General features: G+C 42.6%; 1 protein-coding gene and 1 long non-coding RNA gene across 3 annotated transcripts; one reads left to right on the forward strand and one right to left on the reverse strand.

Moving 5' to 3' along the window:
- Window positions 1–1,307: 1,307 nt before the first annotated feature.
- LOC136008410 (uncharacterized) lies at window positions 1,308–21,005 on the reverse strand. Of its 2 annotated transcripts, none has more exons than XR_010610082.1 (4): window positions 20,768–21,005; window positions 20,310–20,405; window positions 18,305–18,362; window positions 1,308–2,207 (listed from the first exon to the last, which is right to left on the reverse strand). It is a non-coding gene; the product is annotated as an uncharacterized LOC136008410 (long non-coding RNA). The 2 variants fall into 2 exon arrangements; XR_010610083.1 differs by having other exon boundaries at window positions 20,306–20,405.
- Window positions 13,981–19,023, forward strand: LOC136008409 (carboxymethylenebutenolidase homolog). The gene is made up of 5 exons (XM_065667627.1): window positions 13,981–14,186; window positions 14,830–14,937; window positions 16,764–16,906; window positions 17,324–17,415; window positions 18,844–19,023. Exons 1-5 carry the CDS (start codon window positions 13,981–13,983, stop codon window positions 19,021–19,023), a joined length of 729 nt encoding a protein of 242 aa, XP_065523699.1.
- Window positions 21,006–21,316: the final 311 nt, after the last annotated feature.

A 21,316-nucleotide genomic window follows, 5' to 3' on the forward strand; every position in this document is an offset into this window, starting at 1 on the left:
AAGCTGAGAAGAGGGTGTCAAAGGGGATGGAGCACCCAGGGGCCTGAGTTGGGCCGGCCGGACAAGGACCGTGATGGTATGCACCCGACTGTGGCCATCTGGCAGTTTGATGGGCTAAGAAATGCCCAGCTGCCGATGTTGGGAAACCAACTGCTTCAAACACTGCCATGTGAGTAAGCCTGTTACCTGAGGAGCCCCAGGGCATTTCTAGGTGTCTAAAGGCTTCAACATGTGAAACAGCACCCTGCACAGCTGCCCTGCATCTTGCCGGCACTGGTGGCAGCCAAATGAGTGTCTTTCCAGGAGCTGCGGAGCTGCTGTCCTGCCTCAGGACACTGTCCCTTGCTGTATTGTCACTAGAATAACCCCCAGATCACATCCCATGACTGCCAGAACCCCTTGAGCAGGGTCAGTCGTTGCTTGTGCTCAGCTGGGGCTGGAGGTGGTTGCAGCAGCTGGGTGATGTGCCAGTGGCTGATGGTCTCTGCCTCCAGTCAGCTGCAGAAAGTCCCAACTCCTGCACCTTGACCCTCTGTTTGGGTGATATGGGAACAACGTGCCATATGTTTCTAAGCTTGCCTTACTGATGAGGGCCTAGGTAGGGGGTCACTGCCACCCTTCTGACATTCAGTGAAGGTTTGGTTCAAATCAAAGGAAATTATGTGCAAAATGCTACCTGCTAAAGTGTCCTGTTGGTAGCATCAAGCAGTCCAAAGTCAAGAGGAAGGAGAAAGGCTTTGGCTCCCCACCAGGAAGGGGGCAGAGGGCAGGGATGGGGTGTGGGAGCACTCTAGCACTGATGCAATGAATGGTCTCATGTTAGGAGCCTGTTGTGTGAACCTGGCCATAAAGGATTTGATCTAATCTGGCAGCATGTCAGCACAGTCCTGCTGAGCAGCATGCATGTGTGAACTGATGTGTTCTCACCAACAGCCTTTATCTTGCAGTCTAAGTAGGTCAAGAGAGAGGGGTCCCTAAGCTATCTAGTTTGTCTGGGCAATGGGGGCCTGTGAATGTAAGTGAAGGAATCTGTACAGCAAAGAGAGTTTTGTGCCTGGTTTTCTGCTTTAGATTTTATCAGCTGTACTTGAAAACTGTTTTGAGAATGTATGCTTATGTTAAATATGTTGATGCATTTATGTTATACATCTTTTCTGATTATATCTGAAGTGTTCTTGGACCTACATTATACTTCAGATTGGCTGGTATGTTTTGGATGTAGGATCAATTCCAGATCAGCTATCATGACCAAAAAAGGATTGAATTTAGATTGTCACTGAAAGACACATGAGAAGAGAGACATTAAAGAGCTCTTTCTGGTTTTGAAAACCCATATTCATAATATGCAGAACAAGAAAACATTTACTAAAATGTAGTTACAGTTCAATAGTTTTCCATCTATTTTTCCATCACACTTTCCCTGTCTGCTATATTCCAGTTGCTATATTGATCTCTGTCAATTCCTTAAAGGTATTTGCTAATGTCCCCCTTCAGTATCATATATAATTACAGACTCTCAATAAGATTATTTGCCTGTTAATTTTCAGTTATTTAATATGACATTTTAATGAAAGTTGAAAGCTGAAAGATACGAATTTTTACTCACCCGGATGTCCATCCTAAATACCTGTTCTGATGAAATTGCCATATATATTTAGTATTGTGCTCCATGGACAAATCAAAGTCCCTCGTGGAGCCTAGGGAATCAAGTGAACAGGGTCTTGGGAAAGTGGTGTGAATTGTAGGACTGGGACCTGTACTGGTTTGGCTCTTCTGAAGCTGGCTTGAGCTTGGCTTCTTCGGCATCTCAGTCATGCTCATTTTGTTTTCAATACAGAGACAACAAACTGGAAAAAAACATCTATTTCTTGTTTTCATTAAAAAAAAAAAAAGAGGGGGGGAAAAAAAAAAAAACAAACAAACAAAAAAACAAAAACCAACCCCAAACCAACCAAACCCTAGTGTATTCTTGTTTGTAAAATTTGCATGTAAGGTAAATTGAGAGACATTTTCTACAAGAGAAAAGAAAGTTACAAGTGTGACAAGGAGCTGGCTTTCAGCTGCTGTTGGGAGATCACAGAAAGAAGTGTTCCTCAAAAAGATGCGTTATCCAAAGAATATGAAGAATTCCTAACAGCCTTTGAAGCCTGAAGATCCTCTGGGAGATTTTCAGGAGTAAGCAACATGACTGCCAGTAGTTCAGCTGCCTGAAAGACAAACATAAACACATCAGAAACTACTCTGAACTATACCCAGGTGAAACGTGCAGAATCTAGTTTTCATTTAGGGAAACCAGCCGTTTCCCAAACTCCACAAAACCTTTTTATCCCATCAAAGCAGAAAACGTAATAATAAACCTTTTAATAAACCTATGTTATAAGAGCATTTCATGTGGTAATGAAGAGCCTTAATTGCAAATAGTAAGGCAGAAGCCTGTTATTTAATTTCTGACTTTCTATTTGCATAATTCACAAGTCGACTGAGGAATGTGCAGTTTCATTGCTGTTCCTCTGAGTCATGCTATGCTTACTGTTGGCTTTCAGCTCTCATAACATGTAGTTTTCTATAAGAATTTGTTTAGCTGTCAGAGTTTTAAGTTTAAAAATATTGGCATTTATGTCTTTTCTCACAGGAAAGAACTTACCACAGCTGTATAATTGCAACGGAAATGGTTGTGCTCAGCTAAATCATGGATTTTAACTCTGAGGAAGTGAAGTGAGCAGGCTGTGATTTTTTTTTTTTTAGGATAAACATATATAGAATATCTATCTATCTGTCAAAAAGTGTAGTTTTCATGCTGATTTTGAAGAAACTTTAGGGGAAGAGATCAAGCACTAATTTCTGCTTAAAACCAGAGAGGGAGTGTTGGAATAATAGCATACTGATATCTGACTGGAATGAGAGGAGGAAGCCAGAGGCTTCTGGTTGCTGCTTACATGAAAGCCTAAGTGTACACTGGCATGATCTCATAGAGAAGACAGAGGGTAAGAAGTAGCCACTTGGGTATTGCAGTCTCCACACAAATGAGCACGGTGGAGCAGTAGCTTGAATGTGGATCTCTGACCCAGCATATTTATGTTAAAACTTCAAGGCCATACTGAAGTCATATGTCCTGGATAGCAAGTCCTTGGTCCTTCTTTCACGACCAGCCTACCCAAGACTTCCTCCCACAGTGTTATTCCTATCTCCTTTATATCGAATTTTTATTTTTGCATTGACTTTCAGACAAATGCTACTCCAGTAGTATCAATCTATCACTCTCTCATTGGTGTGTGGTGGTGGAGACACACTATGAATTCTTTCTGCGGAGAAGATGGCTGATTTTCCTTCTTCCCTCCCCTTCCTTATCCAGAGAACAAGCTGGAAGATCATCCACACGCTGGAGAACTTTGTTGTTTGTATCTGAGCTTACAAGAATGTTTTCACACAGAGGAAAGGAAACCCACCGGGGTCTGGCTTGGTAGAAGCAATTGGTGATCTCGGTTCCCTGTGCAATCCTACATGCAAGCTGGGACATCTGGGGAAGCTAATAAGTTGTGGTTCAGACTGTTGGTCTCTTTGAAGAGAGCTAGGTGATGGGGATTTGATTCCAGCTTGATGGGGAAGGGTTTCTGGTTTGGGTTGTTTTTTTCCTCCTGAACCAGGAGAACAGGCTGTAATGAACAGACAAGCTTGGCCTGAGGTCTGAGCTGCAGCTCAAGGCAAGGCTCTGGAAGGGGCCTGCCTTATGGTAGCTGCTGTGTCAAGTACAGACAGGCCATCATCTCCATAGCTTCCTGGGAAAAAGAAAAGGAAAATCAAAGCACCCTAGAAAGGAAACTTCTGAAGGACTGAATAAGGTAGTCCTAAGCTTTGTGCCTCATGGCCCATAACTTGTGACCTCTCTGAGATCCCATTGTGGGTCTATCAGGCAACTGAGGTCCATTTCTTTCAGACCAGAAGGAATCAGAATGCTGTGAATTGTCAGGGCTGGAGGCTCTAAAATCAGCCCTGAAGAGCAAATCTTATAAGGCCTTGAAGTTTCCTGCTTAAGCTTGTGCTGAAACCTTCAGTTTGAAACTCTCTAGTTCGCAAACAAGCTGTGGAAGAGCAAGCCTGAGAGTTCAGTCCTTGTTAGTACAGCTGCTTTGGCACAAATAGCCCTTGCCAAAGTTTTAACTGACCAGACATCTGGGTGAGCGGGGGGAGACAACCTCTTCCACATCATGGTGTTGGATGCCACACGTGTCAGACCTCCTCTCTGACGCAGATGGACAGTGAGTGCAGTTTGGTTGGCCTCCGTGGTCCAAATGCTCCCTTCCACACATAATGCACGTTGCCCATGTGCCTGCCTGTGCCTGCCCTGGGCAGTGCTACGCAGGAGACACACGATGGGCTGGCCTCTTCCCTTTATCTCTTCTGAGATCCTCCGTTACGTGTTTACTCCAGCATATGCTGAGAGACTCTTAGAAACTGATTTTGTCAAACTGGCACTGACTGCAGGGTGGGTACACTCACTCCCAGCACAGACTCCACCATTTGCAGGATTACGCTCACATGTAATTTCTTTCTGCTAGGCCAAAGTTCATTATTTCACTTTAGAAAAAGGGTAGGAACAGGTACTGTCTGTAAATGTATTTAATAAAGTACTTTGGTTGCTCTGAATTGATTTATGCATAGTAATTACCTTGTAATATAATTAGAAGCTCCTATGTATACTTTCCTTAAACTTGCTGCTTTGATGTTGCACTTGGGCGTCTGTATGGCTTTGTAGGATGCAGTCCAAAGCTGATTGGATCCAGTCCAAGATTACTAACACATAGACACGTTTGCAAAACAGGACTTTTAAAGTCGAGCAAACATGGGAAGAAGGTCTGGTCAAACAGTTCAAGTGCGCACTGGAAGTTTACAGAGGAAAAGCCATATTTCCACTCATGAAAGTTGCCTCTTCTGGAAAGTGTGGTTAATTCTACTGGCACAAGGTGCAGCTTCTTGTCCAAGGCAAATTGTTTGTACTGAAGACAAAGAGTGTGTTTGTATCTCAGAACAAACACAGCCTCAATTACAAACAAACAAAATGACCACCTTCTTGCTGATTATTCCCAGACAGTTCCAGAAACATAAGATGAACATTAGATGAGTTTTGTATGAGACAATGCATTTTATGGGGAAAACTCTGCATACAAAATTCAGCTTTCAATGACTAGATATGAGGAATGAATTAAGCTTTGAACGTCATAGTCTGACTGGTGGATAACTGAAAGGAAAATTACTTCTTTTGTCATTTCTGGAGTCCAACTTTTTGTAGTTTTAGAGAAGAAGACAAAATATTTGCTAAGAAAAAATAAGACATATTCTTAAACAATGCAAATAACAGATGTTCATGATTTTAGATAAGGAAATCAGCCCTTAAACCATGCAATTATCCATGTAATCTTAATTCTGTTGTCTTGCTCATGTTTCTATTTATGCTGTTCAGTGCAACAGCGATGCTGCCTCTGATCTGGGGTACGTGTTTCAGAGCCATTGCTCCAAAATGTACTATTTTCCTTATATATTGCTATTAACATTCATTATTGTTTGGAATTGTGTGCCTTGTACTGAAATTCCATTAAAAGTGTTTCTTAATAAAGTGATGAGCTACTGAATAACCTAGAAACACCTGGGCAGCGTTAGGTAATTTTAATACGCCTCTTTGCCTGTCACCTGCAATAAAACAGTTCTTGTTATTGCTTTGGCATAATTGAAGTTACACTCCACCCTTTTTCTACAAAGTTCACAAAACACACCCCCTGAAATCCCACAAGCTCTGTCAGCAAAATCAGGACATTTGAGACTAAACACAATTTATTTTAGGTAGAAATTAATCCAAACCAGGCATGAGAAACCCAGAAGCTGTTGGCTCAACCAGTTCTACATGCCAACAAGCATGTTAAGAGCATGCCTATTGAATATGATTTTTTGCAGATGATCTGTCCCTGTGATCGGAACCACACTTTTGATTTTAGGGAGAAAAGGAGTTGTGTGTTCTGAGAGCTGACCCTAGCTTACCCAAAATAAAAACCAGAAACAAGTTGGCACCAGTGGCTTCAGATAACTCACAGAAATGGAGTAGAGTGGAAAGCCAGGGATGCAATGGGGAGATGGCCAAAGGGGAGAGACAATGACAGATTGTGTCTTTTATTTTTTAGCAGCAAATAAAAATGCATGGCAAGAAATGCAAAGATTAATAGCAAAGAAGCAGCAATTTCCCTGGCCTGGGTCTTGGTGTCCTGTGAGGAATGACGGGTGCCCTGCTCAGGGAACATGGCGGTGCCTGCCAGTGCGACAACAGATGGAGCAGATAAGGTCACTCCCACAGAGGAAAGACTTCGGAGCCTTTCTTCTTAGACACATGAGAAAGCATGGGAAAGAGTGGGGACGTGGCTCACTACTAGCCAAATCAGAGAATTCCTGGAGACTTTTTTTAATGCTGCAGGCAAAGGCAGCAACAAACTCCCAAGAACCACACTAGGTAAACGGTAAAGAACAAAACTGTGAGACTAGTGTTCAGCAATGGCAGTGAAAGTATATGTTAACCTCCTGACAAGACTTGATTTGCAATAACAAGAGTTGGTCCCATTTCAAAGGGTCTTTATTCAAACACTGACTAGAGACTAAAGCCAGAAACCTGAAATCAGACTTGTTAAACTATATTTCTTCCCTCCCAAGTGATGCCTTGGTAGATAAGTTTAGGTATGCAGCCTTTTACTGGATGGAGGGAAAGGAATCAGAATAACATATGCTATACTGAAACAAGAGCCCCAAACCCAGCTCCAAGTTACAAGCCCACTGATAAGGCCCTCTTTTCACTGAATGTGTGAGAGGGACTAGCTCTGCTGTGCTCCTGTAGCCACCCAAAGTCCTGAAGGATGACTCCTTGCAGGAGCTAGCTACAGAGCCCCATCTCACCATGCCTCTCTGCTAACCCTTCATGAGAGCCTCTCCACCATTCCCTCTCAAGTACCCTTACTGATGGTAACTCCTTACCAAGGCTGCTATTGCCAGCAGAGCCCATGCAAGAAGGGAGAGGAGCCTTGCCATCCCTCTTAATTTATTTGTCTGCAGCTTCTAGGCTGCAAGCAGATCATCGCTCATCGTAGTTGCTTTGAACAGGTTTTTCACAACATAAATATAACATCTGTAATGATTTCAACTTTCTGAGAAGTCTGTTGCTACCAGCAGCACTCCAAATACTGTACCAGGTGATGGTAAATGTGACATGTTTGAGCCTGTCCATTGGTCTCTCTGTTGGACTCTTTCCCTTCTGCACTAGATGCTAGCAATGTACTTGCCTTTCGGGGTTTTCATCTATCAGTAGTTGTCTAGGAGAGAATACCCTTCTATTTTGCCTCCAGAGAGCAGGCTCGCATGTCCTAGGATGTTGGGTTTTATGTTAACATCCAGCTAAAATTACAGCCAACAGCCATAAGGATTGCGGTGAGCTGACCCTGGTTGGATGCCAGGCGCCCACCAAAGCTGGTCTATCACTGTCCTCCTCAGCTGGACAGGGGAGAGAAAATACAACAAAAGGCTTGTGGGTTGGGATAAGGTCAGTGAGAGATCATTTTGTAATTACTATTATGGGTGAAACAGATTCGATTTGGGGAAATCAGTTTAATTTACCACCAACCACATCAAAGCAGGATAATGAGAAATAAAACCCATTTCAAAAACACCTTCCCTCACCCCTCCCTTCTTTCCAGGCTCAACTTTACTCCTGATTTCTCTACATCCTCCCTCCTAGTGGCACAGGAAAACAGGGAATAGGGGCTGTTGTCTCTGCTACTCCTTCCTCCTCAGGATGAGGACTCCTCACACTCTTCCCCTGCTCCACCATGGGGTCCTCCATGGGCTGCAGTGGCACAACTACCCCACCATGGTCTGCACCATGGGCTGCAGGGGAATCTCTGCTCCAGTGCCTGGAGCATCTCCTCCCCTCCTTCTGCGCTGACCTTGGTGTCTGCAGAGCTGCTTCTCACACATTCTCACTCCTATCTCTGGCTGTAGTTTTTCCCGTGCAGTAACTTTTTCCCCTCTTAACTCTGTTACCCCAGAGGTGCTGTCACCATCACTGATGGGCTCGGCCTCAGCCAGCAGTGGGTCTGTCTTGTAGCCGGCTGGCATTGACTCCATCAGAACTCGAGGGAAGCTTCTGGCAGCTTCTCACAGAAGCCACCCCTGTAGCCCCCATACTACCAAAACCTTGGCACACAAACCCAATAGAGAATTTATTTGGGGTTTTGTTCCACATTCTATAAAATTTCTATGAATTTTTTCTATAAAATTTCTATAAAATTCCATTTCTATAAAATCAGGAGCAATTGGAGGAGTACTGGTGAAACTTTCAGGGTGAAAGACATAAAACCAGAGAAAAAACAGCTGTGTGTTTCACGTGAAAGAAAAATTTGACAACTGTGTGTTTGATCAAGTGAATCTGTTGTCCTCATTCCAACCTGCATCTGCCTTCTTCCCCCTTTTTTTTAAGCTGTAAAAGTAGAGATATTCACAGCAGGCTTAAAAAATAGAGGTATAAAGTTTTTGAGGCTGTAGGAAATGCATGGATGCAATGAACTCCATAATCCTAAGTCCATTACAGAGGTGATTACATCTTAATGGGAATGAGAGTCTCTTCAAGTATGTGAGATAGAAATGATTTAGGATTTGCAGATCAAACACAATCAGTGTGCAGGCAAAGGCTTGCATTACAGCAGAGCAAGTCCTTTGCTCTCCTTTCACCCTAACCACCCAAATTAGAGATGCTGGGCATGAAGACAGGATTTACAGTCATGAGATGCATGTGGCATCAGATGTCTGCTCCTGCTGGCCCAATCTGTTCTGCAAGTTCTGGGAAAACTGGACTTCAGTCTTGTGGATCTGCATACAGCCTGCCCAATCAGATGATGTTAGATAAGCTCAAGGAAGACGCCATTAGTATCAAAGTATAAACCAGATCTTTTCAGTGAAGTGTCCCCACTCCCTCCCTTGCAACACAAGCAATCTTTTTAATGGTTTCTTATAGATGTGCAGAATTACTGACAGGTATGACAGGACAAACGCCCTCTCTTTGTGGTCATGACAAACCTTAATTTTAAGTTGTGTGTAGCACACAGAGGTGGTACTCCTCTTGGCTGAGTGATGATGCACTCAGCACAGCAATCCACACCTGCATGGGGTGGGTAGGCTGCTATTAAACTCCGAGATCAGCACAGTTGGTGGCGTCTAGGGGACTATCCATTTCATTCTAAAGAAGGCACCTATAGGGTACGAATCATACCCTAAATCTTGATGACAACTGTGGAAGTGTAGACACTTTGCTGACATGTAGACATCCTCATTGTAAATGTCTGAAGTTTGGTGAACTGAATCCAGCCATCACCTGTTTTACACAGTCTTCAGATTGCACAGCGGTCACTACCACACAGAGTACCACTGAGAATGTACAGAGTGACTGTGGGACTTGTTTGTCATATACAGTTAGGATCAAAATTTCTTTGCTGATCTTTGACTTGAAATGGAATTGTCATTTTCTTTGAGCTCTTTTGTCTCTCTCATTACTCCTCTTCCAATGTGCACGCACACACAAACCACGTGCACACACAGAGAAAATTAAAGCTATAGTAGACATCAGCCTTAGGGCTAAGCTAATGCTCCTTGCATACAAAGCCATTATGGAAACAGAAATGGAAAATTTCAGTGAGACACCATCAACAGCAACCAGCTCATACTCAGATCTTTCTAACTTGTTGAAAACAAGTCTAATCAAAAATAACCTAGAACACTTTTGGACTTGTTGGGAATACTTACGGGTGTGGCTGCAATATGTTTAATCTCTGGGCTAGGGAGACTTCCATCACTTTTTCATGCTGCAAGTTTGCCTGGACAGATTCATTTTAATTCAGCACAAAGTCCATTAAAGACATTTATGATGGCCAACAAAAGTGCATGAATATACTACAAGAAAACGTATCTCTGAATTCAACAATGCATCAGCGAATGCATCACTGACGCTAAATGTCTCAGCTATATAAACATTGAGTAAAGATTCTGCAGTATCTTCAATAGCTGCATCACACACAAATCATTTGCTTTGTAGTGTACAGGTCTGGAAGGGAAATTTTCCCAGAAAACTGAAATGTACTGGCAATAAGACTCAGCAGTCTTGTTTGAGCCACTCTATGCTGTTTTGTTAGGAATCACACATATTCAGAGAGATGAAAAAAGAAAAAAGAAAAAAAAAAGTGCATGATAGTGTATGCATCCTGCTTTCTGAACTTCTGGAATAATAAATAAATAAAGCAACTGATGTGGAGGTGCACCCTGCCTCTCTGCATGACCTGTCCCCACCCCTTCCGGCTGGGATGACTCCTGTGCTAAGCCTCTCCTCCTCACCTCCCAATCCCAAAGTCTGCAGAAGAGTTGAAGAGCACCTGGAAACTGGATGGGCAGCAGCAGGAGCAAAACTGCCAGCAGAACTGGTTTTCTTCTTTTTGTGTTTAGAGAAATCTAGCTGGTATCTCACTGAGCAGAAGAAGCGAGCTGGGCTAAAGCAGGATCCTGTACTGCAGGTACGTGATGGCGAACTGGTCCACAAAGACTGAGCTGGCAGTGGAGCAAGGCTAACTACTTTTAACTGTGTGAAAAGGGAGAAATCTGAAACTGCTAGGCAATTATATATAACCCTTTGAAAAGGCACAGAACATTCAGCAAAACCAACTCCTTTAAAAAGAGGCTTTCATTTCGGTGATGCACAAAGACAAGTGTTAGGGAGCAGATAAGGTGAAGATGAAGGGTGTCAAATTTAGGAAAGGCTGGACTTCATTTTGAGCTCTTTATGCAAGCTGTAGCACAGCAACAGTGGTGAGGACACTGATAACCATTTTATGTTCATCAGTAGCAAGATCGCATTAAAGGGCCATAATAATTTATTTTGCCTTTATGGTGATGAAATTCCATTATTTCTCTTGTTTGGTCCATTGGTGCACTTATCATTGAAATAAATTACTGCAGGAATTTAAAATGTTATCACTGGATCCAGGAAAAGGGCAGAGATGTCACATCTTGGCATCACTAGTCCAACATGCTGCCAAACATCACAGTGCATTGAGATCACGTGCTCATACTCACTTTCTGAGAAGCGGGGATTATCCTTAGGACTGTTTGCGCCTGTTTTACCTCATTGTTTTTTAAAGATTTTCAGCCTTGCCTTCTTGGTAGGGATTTGGGTTTTGCTATTGAAAAATTAAGACTTGGCATTATTACCCATGTGATTTGCTGTTCCCTAAAAATGGAGTAGTCTGGGTCTGTTCTGCCACCCAAGGGAGAGCCCACCTTTGCCTTGTGATAATAATGAATTACTCTCTTCAGTTTTTATGTTATTTGCACAAAAGCTGAATGATATCAAAACAACCAAGGAAGAGCAGGACCACTGGTGTGAAGGACAAGATACTAGAAGGCCTTCTCTTAATAAGCAGGAGGATGACAGCAGACTCATAGGTATCAGTCCTTGTTAGCAGCAGGCAGCTCTGTTCCCATTCCTTACTTCCCACCAGGCCCTGCATCTCCACAGTGATGCCGAAGCTCAGAGATGAGGAGCGGGATGCTGCCTGCTTGGAACTGTGCTATGGGGAAAGCAGGAAAAGTGTAATGGCTGAAATTGGTGGGAAGAGAGAATGAGGTGAGGCAGGATAGGCAGGAAATATCCTGGCTTGTTGCTTCGCCACACTATGTTGCGTGGGACAAAGCAGGTGGCAACAAATAAAGCTTCTGACTGAACAGGATCCCATCAAAGACTTCTAAGCAGTTCAGGTGTGGCTGACTATTTACTAACGTTCTCCGCAGCCTGGTGCCTGGAGGAGAGCCATCTGGCTGGGCCTCAGTGAAGATAGGCCAGAGAAATGATTTGTGGGAAGGAACCAACAGATATGGAGCAGGCTGTTTCACAACCTTTGCAAAGCTTAATTCCTCCTCAACACTACTTCCTTGAAGGGGACACCATCGCTTGTGCCCTTCTGAACAGATGACCTTAGCAGTGTGAGGCTGTGGCTGCCATCTCAGAAGCCAGTGGTGTTAGCTATCTTTGGGAGCGCCTGTGAATTCTCCAGGCAGCCTCTTGCACTTAGAGAAGCTCATTTATCTTAGTTTAAGAAAAAGAGGTAGGAAGCACTTTTGCATGGACAGATCTCTCTCAGTCATTTTCAGGCTTATTATGTGGGGCATAAACTAGGAAATACTCTCCCATGCATGTTACAACTTCCACTGTCATATAATGCCAAAACAACAGAGGTTCTAGTCCTGAAATCAAGCTATTTCATGATTCTTAGCACCAGTTCTGACATTCAGATGTTAAGAAAGGTGAGAGAACAATTAACAAATGTAATCAGCTCTCAGTTACAGCACAGACCTTATGATGTGAGGTCACGCACTTCAGGGCTATTTCTGAAGCAGCTTGATTCTAGCAGTAAAGCCACATTGGCCCAGTTCCTGCATTTCTACACCACACTCTATCAGCCAAGGGTTATGGTTGTAATCAAGCATATTTGCTTAAACTCAGTACTGCCTTGCCAGATCTGGTGACAGCAGCCTCAGGGTTGGGAGAGGAGGAGGAAAAACAGTGTCTCTGCACTCACTATACGTTGGGAAGAAAGCTGATTATCTTGTGTATAAGGGACTCTAAATGCATATAAGATTTACATTCTCTTGAGTCTGTTAATTATGCAAGCTGGAAAGTGCTGTGTAAGGGATAAGTGGTCTCCGCGCCATTGACTCTGTTCTCCTTCAGCCTGCCTGCACCATGTGTCTGACACCAAACCTGCCTGTACTGCCTAGGCAAAATTTCCGATTACTCAGTGAAACCTTGCTCTCTGCTGCTGTGGTCAATGAAGAGCTGGGGAAGGTATATGTTTTTACCAGAATTTGACACACTTCCACATTGTGCATGTTACAACACAAACAGAAATAATAGGCTGATGCAGAAATGATGAAGTGGAGACAGTCATCATGTATATGCAAGTGTGTGTACTACGTCTCCAAGGACAGGTTCAAAGTCAGTACATGGCTAGGAAATGGTACTACTAACACTGCCCCTGCAGACTTGCATAGATGCATTATAACACTACTCTTAATTACAGGATCACATTCTACTTTTTGTAGAGTCCATTCCAACCTACTGACACAGACAGTCAGAACAACTTTTGGCTCTAATACCTCCAGCACAGCTACTGACTCATTGCCTGTAATTGCTATTTTGGGGGAAGGGACAAAACTAAATACTCTGACATATTTTGAATGAGATTTGCATATCTATTTGTTGTCTTGCAATCCCTTTCAAAGGCATATGGGCCTAAGGCATTAGAATCTAATTTACAAATCTGTATTTCAGTCCTTCACCAACTGCGCCCCATACATTGGCTCCCAGAACAGCTGTGATGCTGTTACCAAAAGCACAGATTAGCTAGCAGGCACCAGCACTCAAAGAAGTACCAAACACTTTTCAGTAGCAGTTGAGTGCTGTGGTCCTTACCCATCACATAATTCAGAGAAATAAGCATAGGATTCCCTATGAAGACATGCATGATGGCTCCATGAGTGGGGAAAGAGTGACACTGACATGCCTCACACTAGTGCTGACAGAGTGGTATGGCAGCAAAACAGATGTGACATGAAAGTCAAGACCTACATGTGCAGGTTGTTTGTAATTTTATAACCTTGCTTTTGGTATTTGTCTTCATTCTCAGGTCAATACCACATAGCGGACTAGGAGCCATTCTGCACAGGAACACTGCTTTTGCTGTTTTTCTACTTTTCTCCTTTCAGACAAGGATGTCAATGTTATTTACAGAAGTTACTGAACTACTTTCTGCAGATGATATTTGCTTTTATTGGCCCTTAATAAGTGTGTTCATAAATTATTTTCACCTTATTGCTCTCTCTTTTTTGTTTTTTTCTTTTTTAGGTTTTCAAATGGCTGATCCTTTTCTGTATCATACTGGAGACAGATCTGGATATGGGTGCCTTGGACATGAAGTACAAATTGAGCACATCAAGGCATATGTCTGTAGACCATCTTTTTTCACAGACAAAGCTGTGATTGTGATTCATGACATATTTGGATGGATGTTCCCAGACATTAGATACATAGTTGATTTGATTGCAGGCCATGGATACATGTAAGTAACTGGTTTTCCTATCATCTTGATCGTCAATGCACAGGTAGATCATCAGGACCAACGCTAGGCATGACATTTGATGTTTCCTATATGCATGCATGTGGCAACCATACCATTTCAATCTGAGTGAATAAAAACACAAAGGGACAAAATGTTCCCATGAGGTTTCCGAAGCTACTAAAACTGACCCATCAAAAATGGCTATCTGAGCACAAAGACACAAGGAGAGTCACAAAGTGTCAGTATTTATGCTTGCATGGCAGTATAGCTGATTAAAATATAAATGCTGAAATCTATCTTTAATTTGTATAAGCTCTTCAGAACCAAACCGTTTAAACAGCTGCTTTAGTTTTTACTAGCAGAGAGACATATATATGTATCTAGAATCAGGAGGGTTGCTTTAGTCTTAAATATGTCCAAGCGTGAGAGGTGGTGGGTTTTGGTTGGCTGGTTGGTTGATTTTTCCATAGAAAGGCATATACTTTTAGCTCTGCTGGTTGCCAGAACAGAGTGAGTAAAATACGATTCAGATAGTAACCATGAAGATGTGTACTCTGGAGTAAAAGACATTAGGAGACATTTAGACATCCACAAATCTCCTAGCCTGGGTGTGAAAGTTGACTTGATTCCATGTCTCATACAGCACTATCTGCCCAGACTTCTTCAAAGGGACAGACCCCTGGAAAACTACTGATCACTGGGCTGACTTTGCTGACTGGATGAAACATCATGATCCTACAAAAGTAGACAAGTAAGATACATATTTGTAGTTCAGCTTTAAAGAGCACTCAGCAAACAAGGGGAATTTGTATGAAAAAATGTGTCACCTCACAGCAGGGCAAGCTAGCTGCATGCACAGAATTGCTTATTCTGGGCAGTTCTTCTGTGGTTCTGGGCACTGCCTTGGCTGGGATGAAAGGATCATCTGCTCTGTCCATCACTCAGCTTATTGTCCCCATCTTGTTTTCCTGGGCCCTCTTCCAACTATTATACTGGCCATACAGGCTCACAGCCAGTGTTTCAGGCTATGAAATACCCAGTAGTCTCACCCACAAGTACTGATTCTGCATCCAGTCCCTCAAGACAAGGAGGAAAACTCTTCCACAACTGCCAGTTGCCACTTGCCCATCTTTCTTTCTACCTTGTAGATAATAATAGGTGCAGATGATATTCTCCTGAGCAGCACTACATCAAAATTTGCAAGACTGCCCAAAACCTAAGGAAATAGATGGCCCACTATCTGCAGAGCCTAGCAGTCACTGTAACAAGGCTTCCCTGAATTATGGGAGGCATTACTGTTTCTTCAGCATCTATCAATCCAGTGTAAAACTTCAGAAGATGATAGTGAGGCAGTGCCACTCTTACTCAGCTATCATCTTGTCAGCTACAAATATTAATCTGGCCCTTTCGAGTGGTCTCAGCAGTCCCAGCCTAACTTCAACATGTCTCAGCAATGCTTCTGACCACATAGTTGCAGAAGCTGTGACCGAATCACTAACATCTATAAAAAAATCCAACTCCAAAGAGTGAGCAGATTATGGGCACTGTCTTAAACAAGTAAGACCTTGAGGACATGCGTCTTTTGAGGGTTCATTTGTAGGTGCCCTCAAGGGCAGTTCCATTGCTCTTTCAGAGCATGAGGAATCCACATACCTATGACTGACATAGTTACCCTTCCAAACAAACTGAATTTGAAAGAGCCTAGGACACGACCTCCTCCTCATCTCACTCTCATACCATTTTTTTGTCAGCCTAACCAAACTCGTGATGACCATACTAATATACCTAATATTTGAAAATACAGTTATTAGTATGTGCAGTCTGTATTTAAAATTAATTTAAAACTCTGTAGATATGGAAAAGATAAAACTATTGAGTCCTAAGAAGTTAGCAATTAAAAAAAACCTACCTGCTCTGGCCTATATTAAACCCCATTTTCATATTTTTTGCATTCTACCTCATGCAATGCCTGTGTTTTTGTTTGGATTTTTTTTAGGGGTTTTTTGTTTGTCTGTTTGTTTTTAAAAAACCCCATAGTTATACCAGCAATTTAATTTTGAGTAATTGCTACTTTAGTATAGTATTATTGCATGTGGGCTTGGTAGGATATTTCAGTCCAACGCATGCAACAGGAATGACATACTCAGGATAAATCTTTATCCACATAGGTGGACTCTGTAGAGATAGCGAAGTGAAGCTTATCTATTCCTACAATCCATAATGCAAGATGTTGTTCTACTTGCAGATATGTCTTGTCTTTAGTTGTCCTGTCCTAGACAAAGTGATTCAATTAAATATTTGCTTATTTTGAAACAAAGGAGCAGGTCACAATTCAGGTAAGTATTTAATTACCTACACCTGTACTTCCCTAAACTAGAACTAGAGATGTTAACTCCTGTTTAAGAACATAAGTCACTGCTCTCGGCTGAAATGTGTTTTGTACAGGCATTTCCTGTTTTAAATGAATGGGGGTGCAGACACAGAAAAATTCATGTATCTCTTTTCATTTTTTTCTTAAATTGTAAACTATTGATTCTGCAATAGATTCCTTAGTTTGCTTTTGTTTATATGTCTTAGGGAAGCTGATGTTGTCTTGAAGTATCTAAAGGAACAATGCGATGCAAAGAAGATTGGTATCGTTGGGTTTTCCTGGGGTGGAATGGCAGTACATCACTTGATGCTGAAAAATCCTCAATTAACCGCTGGGGTTTCCCTCTATGGTAGTGTAGAACACATGAAAACTTACCTGGGCTCACATGACTATGCATAGTGTGTAATTCTAGTTATTGCTTTGTAACAAATTCTGTAAATGCTCAACTCAAAGATGAGTTGCAGATTTTAATTATGGTTATTTCAACAACATACTATATTTGTATAAAAATTTAATAATTCTGTAAACTAGAAAAGATTGCTTCCTTTTGCATGGTAATTTTTTAATTTTTTTTTTTTTTTTTAGTGCTTGGAGAGTGGGGAAATATATTTTCCAAATGCTTTTTTCTCTACCCAAATAGAAATTGTCCTGATCTAAAAAATGTGTATAATGAGTAAACCTAAATAGAAATTTTGTGGTTTAATTTGCCATTTATCTTGCAAGAACATTAACCTCACTGACAAGTTCTTTCTCTAAAACATTCTAGGAATAATTAGGGACTCTGAAGAAAGATACAATTTACTAAATCCCACATTTTTCATTTTTGGTGAGAAAGACCACACTATTTCTTATGATCAGGTAAGCTGTTGTACTGGAAATGCTTTTTCTTTTCCCATAGTTCTTTTATCCCACACAGAAACTGTAGCTTGTTAGAAACCATTTTCATATACAAAATGGACGGACTGGGTTGTTTTGCTTATATCTGAACTTTCCCCATACCTTGCTCAGATTATTCAAAGCTTCCTTTTTGAGGTGAGAAATGCAATGAAGACCAGTCATTGGTCTCTGAGTGGCTGCACAAGCAGAGTGTGAAACTGGGCAGGGAGATCCAACTGGTATGAGCCAAACACCTCAAAAACTTGGATACTACTGCTATAGATGAGAGAACAGGTAGCTAAACCACTGAACTTAGAACTGGAAAAAAAGTAATTTCAGCTCAGTAACTGACCTTTCTGATGATGTGGGCCAATCAATGACTAATTGCTTTTGGTATGAAGACAAAACGAACTGTGCTAGAAGAGTGGGCATGAATTTTGACTAAGATTATGACAACTTGTAGATTCTGTTTTGACCTTTGCCTGCCATCTATATTATGATAAAACTCTATCATAAGCATATCTGAGAGGCTGGATAAATATACGGGTAAGAAATTGGTGCCCTCCTCTGTGCATAAACTCTTTCTCATCAGTGACAAGGATAACATACCACCTCTGGCATAGTTTGTTGTGCAGGAGTAGGGTCTAACTCAGGAATGGGTGATGTACTCTGGGAATGCAGAAGCCAGTCAATATTTACTTCTGTGTTATTCAGCACATGTTGATCTGTACCTCAGACATGTGTCTCCTCTGCACAGGAAAACAAATCCTTCACTCCCTGTCTCCTTTTTATGATGAAAGTATCTTTTACCCAGGGGCAAAATTATCATAAATGCTTTTTATTCATCATGTGCTACACATTGAAAACATACCTTTTTCTCCTGAAGTGTTCTCTCCGAGCTATCTGTATGGATTGTGTAAGAAAAATTCCTGTGTAAAAAAAAAATATTAACTGAGCTTGCAGGGACTTTTTAATGGAAACAAGTACCAAAACGTGTCTACACATGTATATAGGTACAGAATCATATGATTAGTACTCCGTAATCATGTGTGCACTTATCGTCAAAAGATCATGCACTGAGAGTCACTGAGGTTTAGGGAATATGTTCTTTCAAGATCAGAGCTTAAGATTAGGTTATAAACCCAAATCTCCAAATAGAAATGCCCCCATTCCTTATAGCAATGAGATTTACCAAACCATCTTTGCAGCAATGTTGAGATTCTTAGACCTATCCTTGCTTTCAAAAAATGTTTCAGTCTTATATTCCAAAGGGGGGTTTTCCCATTTGCTAAGCAACAGAACCTGCCTCAAGTGTGACAGTGGAGAAAAGACAAAGATGTACAGATGTGAGAAATGCAAGTTTGGCAAACTTACAACCACAACATAATGGAAAAATGCTTTCTTTTACAGATCACCTTGTTGGAGGAGAAGCTGAAACAGTACTGTAAAGTTGAATATAAAATCAAAGTTTATCCTGGACAAGTTCATGGGTTTGCACAATTGAAGCCAGAAGATATGAAACCTGCCGATAAACCTTATATTGAAGAAGCTAGAAAGGATATTATTGACTGGATCAAAATGTTTGTTTGACAAAAGCATGAAGTAACACTAGGCTTCAAGATTGGTGACTTAATCTGAGAGAAGAAAACAGTCAAGGGAAAACTATTTGGGTTTGAAAATTGTCATAAACAAAAATAGGAACATTTTAATTTATAATTCTTAATTATTTTTTTACAAGTTTTATAGAAGACTGTGAAATCAAAGTTGGACTAAAGGATGATTAGGAATTAAAAAGTTGCTTGAACTTGCTTTGCATTTGCCTCATTATTCTGCATTATGACATCCATCATAACGATACTTTTTTATCCCTTTGTCTTTGCTAGTGAGCATGACTTCACGGTGACTTTACGGAAATAGTTTCAGGCTTTATTTTGGTGTGATGGTGGTTATATGTGCCAAGATGGAAATACCCTGGTCTTGCATACAGATGTTTGTTTTTTATTAACGACAAAGCACTTGTCTCAGGTATACTGCTGTAGTGGGCAGAATTTCCCAGGTGTGAAACAAACACTTGTTAAGCTATGTTACTTATGTTAAGGAGCTAGGAAGGAAAGTTCTTGTTAGATGGCACCTTCCTGGTATTCTCTTCACAATATTAACTGGGGCACTCCTAGTATTCCTTCATCTACATCAAGGAAAAAAATTACCTGTCCCTCCTTGGCTGTGGAAGGAACCCAGGCATGAACACTGTGGAAACAGTGGGTTTACTGTCCTGGTCCTAACTTGGGTGATTGGTCACAGGGCTGACAAATGGGTACTCCAGTCAGTGCTCATTATACTGTTTGCTTTACAATACATTCCTTGGTCCTCTCTCAAGTTCTTTCCTTTTATCACCCTTATGTCCTCCCAATTACACAACATATAAACAACTATAAACATCCCTGTTTACTCTGTTTACTGCACTGACTCCAGTTTTGTTGACCTGCTGACTTGCTTTGGTTTGACTTGGGTTTCTTGGGGGGTTGTGGCTTTTAGTGTATTATTATTATCAATTTCATTGTCTTGGTAATGACTTGGCAACTTGTCTTTAGTCAGAGATCCTATAAGGGACCCACATCCCTTTTTATTTTCTACAGCATCTGTTGTTTTCTCACCCCATTGCCTTGCTAATATAGCCATAAAACAAGGCTAGCTATCTGTGTGGTTATGACTGTCTCTTTGATAACAGGCATGTTTGTCAGTTTCACACATTGCTATCCTATCAGTGTAACCCCACAGTCACAGTACGCTGCTTGTCTGCATGCCTCAACAGACTGAGTATGCTCAAGAACACCGCTGTGAGGAGCAGTGATGAAGTTAAGAGGCGCCGTACCTACCGCAGTGCTCAGTTCTCAGGTCAGCCAGTCAGTGTCCATATGGCCAGTTAGCATGCCTGTCTGCACCTTTGGGCAGCTGTATCAATGGCGGCGTGGCTATAGACACGGTGATGGAGGATGTTCAGTAAGGAGAGAGAAGAAAACTCGAAATGTAAAACACAGGCCTCGTGTTACAGCGTGTCCCATTGTAACCACATGCGTGTTTCCAGGGCTGACCTTGCCGGGGCGCTGTGCTCCTGCATAACGGCAACTGCAGCCGCATGCATTCTGTTCCCCTCACCCACCTGCCCAAATAGATTACCTCAAACACCGAGGCAGCAGGATTAAAGGTAAAATACGTGCACTATTAAGCGGCTCCCTGGCCATGCTTTTCAACTCCAGACCAGGCCTCGGGCAGCTCTGGGCAGGCCTGTGTGTCACCAACCCTCCCTCCCTCCCCTTCCACCCGCAGGACTGACCGCTTCCCTGAGAGGCGGGGACCCCAGCCCCGCGGCAGCCGAGTGCTCAGGCCGGGCCGGCGAGGACGGCGCCAATGACTGCGGCCCACGGCTCCCGCGGAGGGGCGCGGCGGGGGCCCCTCTGGAGGCGGAAGGAGCTGGGCAGCCGGAGCGCGACGGGCGTGGGGGGCTGAGGGGGTGCCGGGCTGCGACCGCCTTCGCCCTCCGTAGGTCGCGGTGTGGGCAGAGGGAGCTCCGTCAGGACGGCGCCGGAAGGCGGGGCTGCAGCCGGAGGGAGGCGGAGTGCTGAGCTGTGCGGAGGGGAAGGGTGTTTCCCAACCGAGCTCTGGAGCAACCCGCCTAGAGAAGTGATGGAGTCTCCCTCTCTGGAGAGTTTCAAAGCCCCTTCGGGTGATGCCTGGAATAGCGCCGTCTGGCTTAGGAGCTGTTCTGGCCCGTGGTGGGGGGTCGCATGGGAGGGCTGCCTTCCAGGGCAAAGCTCAGCCTCCTCCCCGAAACCCCTGGGTCAGCCTGGTGTTCCGTGCGTGATAATCGGAGCCTGTGTTAGCC

This window comes from Lathamus discolor, chromosome 2 (assembly GCF_037157495.1).
Source record: "Lathamus discolor isolate bLatDis1 chromosome 2, bLatDis1.hap1, whole genome shotgun sequence".
Classification (NCBI taxonomy): Eukaryota; Metazoa; Chordata; class Aves; order Psittaciformes; family Psittacidae; genus Lathamus; species Lathamus discolor.

Bases quoted from the DNA above. Each gene is read 5' to 3' on its own strand.
- LOC136008409 (XM_065667627.1), top strand. From the start codon at position 13,981: ATGGCTGATCCTTTTCTGTATCATACTGGAGACAGATCTGGATATGGG. The intron at 14,187-14,829 runs GTAAGTAACTGG...TGTCTCATACAG, and splicing joins ATTGCAGGCCATGGATACAT to CACTATCTGCCCAGACTTCT. The intron at 16,907-17,323 runs GTAGTGTAGAAC...AAAACATTCTAG, and splicing joins CGCTGGGGTTTCCCTCTATG to GAATAATTAGGGACTCTGAA.